General features: G+C 43.7%; 1 protein-coding gene across 3 annotated transcripts in view; it reads right to left on the bottom strand.

The window, feature by feature from the left end:
• Nucleotides 1-555: 555 nt before the first annotated feature.
• Nucleotides 556-6,000, bottom strand: part of GAB3 (GRB2 associated binding protein 3) — a 77,942-nt gene continuing 72,497 nt past the window's right edge. For 2 of the 3 annotated variants that reach the window (XM_059678911.1, XM_059678912.1), the window contains exons 9-11: nt 4,070-4,186; nt 1,602-1,714; nt 556-1,510 (exon numbers count right to left, since the gene is read on the bottom strand). In XM_059678911.1, the coding sequence (XP_059534894.1) occupies nt 1,486-1,510; nt 1,602-1,714; nt 4,070-4,186 (255 nt within the window). In that variant the 3' untranslated portion in view covers nt 556-1,485. Of the gene's footprint in view, nt 1,511-1,597; nt 1,715-4,069; nt 4,187-6,000 lie in introns of those variants that run through there. The other variant, XM_059678913.1, reaches the window with a different exon arrangement.

Here is a 6,000-nt window from a genome sequence, read left to right as displayed (position 1 = left end):
ACCAGCGTTAGCCAGCTTCCGGGAAACACATGGCAAGGGGACCGTGCAATCCAAGAACGGATTTTGCACTGGTCAAAGTCAGGAGGTATTTCTCATGGTAATTACTGCTTATTTTAGAGTTCCCCATTGAAACCCTGGCTGGACACACATACCTTTCAAGTATAAAAGCACCTGCTCAAAAGCCTATGAAAGGGAGAGGAGATGATGACTCATCTCAAGTCCTGTGCATGCTTCCCACTTGTCTCAAGTTTGACCAAACTGATCAATTCCATCAAAATCCTCAGAGTCGCCCTTGCTGCTTTGGCTCAGTGGATAGAGCGTCGGCCTGAAGACTGAAGGGTCCCAGGTTCCATTCTGGTCAAGGGCACATGCCCAGGCTGCAGGCTCGATCCCCAGTGGGGGGCATTCAGGAGGCAGCCTATCAATGATTCTCTCTCATCATTGATGCTTCTGTATCTCTCTGCCCCCTCTTCTTTCCTCTCTGAAATCAATATATACATATATTGATTTATATATATATAAATCCTCTATATATATTGATTTCAGAGAGTCAGTGTGAGATGGTAGAATGAACCTGCAATGGGCAGCCTGGCCAGCTCTATTTAAACCCGACTCTGTGTCTTGGCTCCATGAGTGATCATGGGCAAAGTGCACCCTCCTCTGGTCCTCAGTTTGCTTTTCTTCAAGTGGGAGCAACAATTTCCGCCAACCTGAGCTTCCGGGGACTTTTAGGGGGCAGAGGCAATGGTGCACGTGAAAACATGCCGGAAACAGGTCAACAGCAACGGAATACCCGGCCACAGGTAGCTGCTTAAACCATGACCCCCTCAGAGCCACTGGTGTCATCTGATATGGCCACCACAGAGCCCAGGAATCCTTGCCTCATCACTTAAATTGTCTTTCTTTGGGGAATAACAATGATCTATCTGCTGGAGTCTATGGAGTAAGGAATGCAGATTCTCCCATCATTGCTGGCTTGATCTCTTCAGCCACGTCCTCGGGAGCTAGGACAAGATGGCCTCCAGGGGCTTCTCTGCTGGGAAAATGTATCATTTCAGTGGAAGCATGGGAGAGAGGCATTGGAGTCAAATGATGTCTTCCTGTCAGTTAGGAATACTGGCTTCGGTCTGCACTCCAGATCCTCCATTGGAGAGATTTGTCACCAAACTCTCGGAAAATGGTCTCTTGAGTCTTGTTTTTATTGTTCCTACCCTGTTGAGTGAATGAAGTTTTCTCCATGCCAGTCCATGGCCGTGCAATCCTCCATCTCCGCGCCTCTTGTGACTGTGGAGCCAGCTCTTAGCACCCCTGAGGCTCTGGGCATGGGCCGGCGTGGCCAGAGGAGGAAACTTCTGCGGCAGGTGGTGGTGGGTGTGGGGGCCGGACTCCATCACAGCCCCCTCTGGGAGGACGCTGCTTCCTTCTTCTCCCCGTCGAATGTACACAGATCCTCTCTCCCAAGGGTTCTTGCCAAGCCCACGGGCATTACACGTTCTCTCTGCATCTTGACCTGTTGAACATCGGTGTGATTGTAGTGAAAACACTCAAAGCCCAGCCCCACGCTTCCCTGTGTCACACCGGTCCAAACCCACAGCGCTTACACTTTGGACTGCCTCTCGTCCGTCCACTCCTGCTTCGTGTTCTGGAGAGCTTGCGTCTTCTGCTCATCCACCTGGACATAGTCTACTCTTTGCTCTTCTGAAAGGAGAAGTTTCTGAAGGGGGAGAACAAAAAGGTTTTCATTCCATTCCATTAAATATTCAGGAAAGGTCAGTCCCTCCACGGAATGTTACAGTGTTAAGTACAGTGGGGCTTTGACTTACGAGTGTCCCGACTAACGAGTTTTTTGAGATATCAGCTGTCTCTTGGCCGATTTTTTGCATTGAGTTGATAGAGTAATTTGAGTTAACGAGCTCCTTAACGAGCTCGGTCTCTGAACGAATTAAACTCGTAAGTCAAGGCCCCACTGTATTTGCTGCCCCTTCTTTCTGGGTCATTCTCTACCGAAGCATTATTATATCTTGTGTATGCATATGACTAGCTCTTCACCTCTGTTCCCTTCAACTTTGCTCTAGCCCCATGGTCGGCAAACTGCGGCTCTTGAGCCACATGCGGCTCTTTGGCCCCTTGAGTGTGGCTCTTCCTAAGCCTTAGGAGTACCCTAATTAAGCTAATAACAATGTACCTACCTATATAGTTTAAGTTTAAAAAATTTGGCTCTCAAAAGAAATTTCAATCGTTGTACTGTTGATATTTGGCTCTGTTGACTAATGAGTTTGCCGACCACTGCTCTAGCCATTTGACTTGCTTTGACTAATATAATGTGAGTGCAAGTGACACGTGCTGATCCTGTAGAGCAGGGGTGGGGAATGTCTGGGCCGTGGGCCATATAAGGCCCAAGAAATCATTTGGTCGGGCCCTGCCAAGGCATAATTAAATGTTTGACCAAATATAGCAGGCTATAATTTTCAAGGTGATAATTTTGTATGGCCCGAGAATGGTGTTATAAATATCCAAATGGCCCTTGGAGGAAAAAAGGTTCTGCACCCCTACTAGGGAAAAGAGGCATCCTGTGATTCTGCAGTCTCTCCTTTTCCCTGCCAGGAGATCAGCTTGCCTCAGCTGGAGTTGCTACTTCTGCCTAGGCCCTGGATTGAAGACGACCCAGAATACCAGTAGTGGATTGTCCCATTAGCAACAACTGAAAAAGCCTTTTCTTTTGCAAGACACTGGGATTTGGGGGATGTTTGTCTTGACTGAATAGCCTACCAAAACTGACTAATGCATCTTTTCTACTTATTGGTCTCACCTTTCTGACCAGCTTTTCTGGAATATCAGTTCAGGTTTTTGGAATGAAATTAGAGGTAAAGGAGAAATGAGAATTCATCCCGCAAAAGGAAAGGAAAGTCTTACAGGCTTTTTTCCCCCCTATACACACACACACACACATACACACACAAATCATACTGTATATCCTGTTTGGAAGGTTGCTTTTCTCATCAAACAATACACTGTTCAGCACAGTTTAGATTATGACCACCCCTTGATTGAAAATATTCAGTTGTCCACTGCTTACCATTCGTTCATTCCATGGTTCACACTAGTTACACGGGCAACACTAGTTAATGGCTAGTGTCGCTTATATATACTTTTCATTTAATCCTCACCACAGGCATCAATGCATGTGCTATACTTTCTGATCCCCGTATTACAGACTAGAATACTACCCAAAAGAGTTGAAACTGTCTAACCTGGCCTTTGAGTCCCTTTACTGAGGGATTCCAATTCCAACTGAGACCTCCTGTCACCAATCCACAGCCTAGCCACACTAGACCATGACTCCTTTTCTAAGCAGACCTTTCCAATGCCTGAAGTGCCCTCTACCTCACCCTCATCTCTGCCAGAGAATTTTTTTCCATAAGCTTTATGGTCCAAGTTTTAAAGAGTACGAATACTACAAACATGTATATGTATACAGGCCGACCTTGAAGATATTGCAGGTTCATTTTCAAAACACTGCAAGAAAGTGAGTGTCACCATAAAGTGGGTTATAATCTTTTTGCTGGTGAAAGGCCTTGCCTAAAACACAACATCGGTGGAGCACAATAAAGTGAAGTGCAATAACACCAGGTCTGCCTAGCACTAGCTGGTTTGGCTCAGTGGATAGAGCATCGGCCAGCAGACTGAAGGGTCACATGCCTGGGTTGTGGGCTCGATCCTCAGTAGGGGGCATGCAAGAGGCAGCCAATCAATGATTCTCTCTCATCATTGATGTTTCTATCCCCCTCTCCCTTCCTCTCTGAAATCAATACACACACACACACACACACACACACACACACACACACACACACAAATATATACAGGTCTGCCTATACATCCAAAGAACATAACCTAGAGGAAATACAGAAGGATTTCTGGGAGGCAGAATCAGGGTTGATTTTAATATTCTTCACTGTACATGTCTGTATGCTTAAAACTTTTGAAAGAGAACACGCATGGTTGAATTATCAGAAAAATCTAAACAGAAATGAAATCTGGGAATTCTCAGACATAAAGTCCTTCCTACCTGCTGTACAGGAGCTGGTGATGCTGAATTAAAGTCCAGGGCTAAGTAATCCAGGCTGAATTTCTTTGTCCACATCACAGAACCACCGCTCAGGGAGTTGCCTGTTCGGTGTTCCTCCTAGGAACCAACATCACAGACTCAGGTTAACAATGTCTGGCTGGGCTGCCCAAGGGAAGGAGGGTGAGCTGTGTCCTCACTTGAGCAGCTGCCATCAGATCATAACAGACTAGTCTGATGAGCCCTGTGCAGCTCATCCTGCATGTTAGAGTGATAGGAGGCATTTGAAATAAAAAATATATATATATAGCCAATCCAGTCTTCACATGAAGCTATCCCTTTATTCACCATGAAAACAGTTGGCCAGGCCCAACCAGTGTCGTTAAGTGGTTTGAACATCAACCGATGAACCAGGAGATCATGGTTAGATTCCCAGTAGGGGGCGTGCAGGAGGCAGCCAATCAATGATTCTCTCTCATCCTTGATGTTTCTTTCTCTCTCCCTCTCCCTTCCTCTCTGAAATCAACAAAAAAAATAAATTTTAGAAAAGAAAACAGCCAGAATCTCCCCCAAGAAGAATTTGTTTTATGTATCTGATGGGCCCACGATACCTTAGAGATTAAATCCTGAAAAGATCAACCACACTTACTAAAGTTCTAGTAAAGTAACCCCAAATGCACTTAAAGATACTTTATATGATACAATGATAACATGGATGTAACACTCACCCACGGACTTACCACCAGCTTCACAAATGGAATAGTACCAATAGCCATGAAGCGCCTATTCCCATTTACACCTCCTTCTCTCCCCCTAAGAGGTTAAGCACTATCTTGAATTTGGTGTTTCCCACACCTTTTCTTTTTAAATATGGTTTTATGAGTGTTTAAGTACTATTCTTAAATCACATATTATTTACTGGTAGTTTTGCCTGTTTTGAACTTCTATCAATACAACCATATGGAATATATTCTTCGTGGCTTCCATTTTGGTTTCATATTGCATACTTCGCATTCACCCATGTCGATGCAGTGGCCCTATTTCATTCATTTTCCTTGGGATAGATGATTCCATTGCATGATTTAACTGTTTCACTACCAATGACATTTGAGTTGCTTCCAGTTATAAGCAACGGTGCCATGAGCATTCGTGCACCTGCAGGAAAATTTCTATCCAACGAAGTATTGGAAAGCAGTTAGGCAAGAAAAAGAAATGAAAGGCATCCAAACTGGGAAAGAAGAAGCAAAGTAACCTGTTTGCTGATAACATGGTCTTATATCTAGAAAACTCTAAAGATTCCACCCAAAATAATAATAAACTCAGCAAGGATACAAGATCAACACCATAAATTTGAATGCATTTCTATACACTAACAATGAGCAATCTAAAAAGGAAATTAAGAAAAGCACTTAATTTACAATAGTATCAGAAAGAATAAAATATTTAGGAATACATTTAGCCAATGGGACAGACTTATACACTGAAAGCTACAAAATATTGCTGAAAGAAAGTTGAGCACACATAAATAAATGGAAAGACACCTATATTCATGGATTGGAGGGTAGGAAGGTTTAATTATTAAGATTACAACATTAGCCAAAGCAACCCATATTAGACACATCACACACATTAGGATGGCCATTATACAAAACCAACAAACAAAAAATGGGAATAACAAGTGTTGGTGAGGATGCAAAGAAATTGCAACCATTTTGCATAGCTATTGGGAATATAAAATGGTTTGGCCACTGGAAAACGGTTTGGTGGTTCCCCCAAAATTATGCATAAATTATCATGGGATTCAGCAATTCCACCTCTAGGTATATATCTGAAAGAATCGAAAGCCGAGATCCAAACAGATGCTTGTACACCAATGTTCACAGCAGCATCTATATATATAAAAGGCTAATATGCAAAGTGTCCCCTTGGGAGTT

Source organism: Myotis daubentonii, chromosome X (genome assembly GCF_963259705.1).
Source record: "Myotis daubentonii chromosome X, mMyoDau2.1, whole genome shotgun sequence".
NCBI classification, from domain to species: Eukaryota; Metazoa; Chordata; class Mammalia; order Chiroptera; family Vespertilionidae; genus Myotis; species Myotis daubentonii.
The sequence above is the reverse complement of the archived record's forward strand: the minus strand, read 5'-3'. Positions and strand labels throughout refer to the sequence as shown.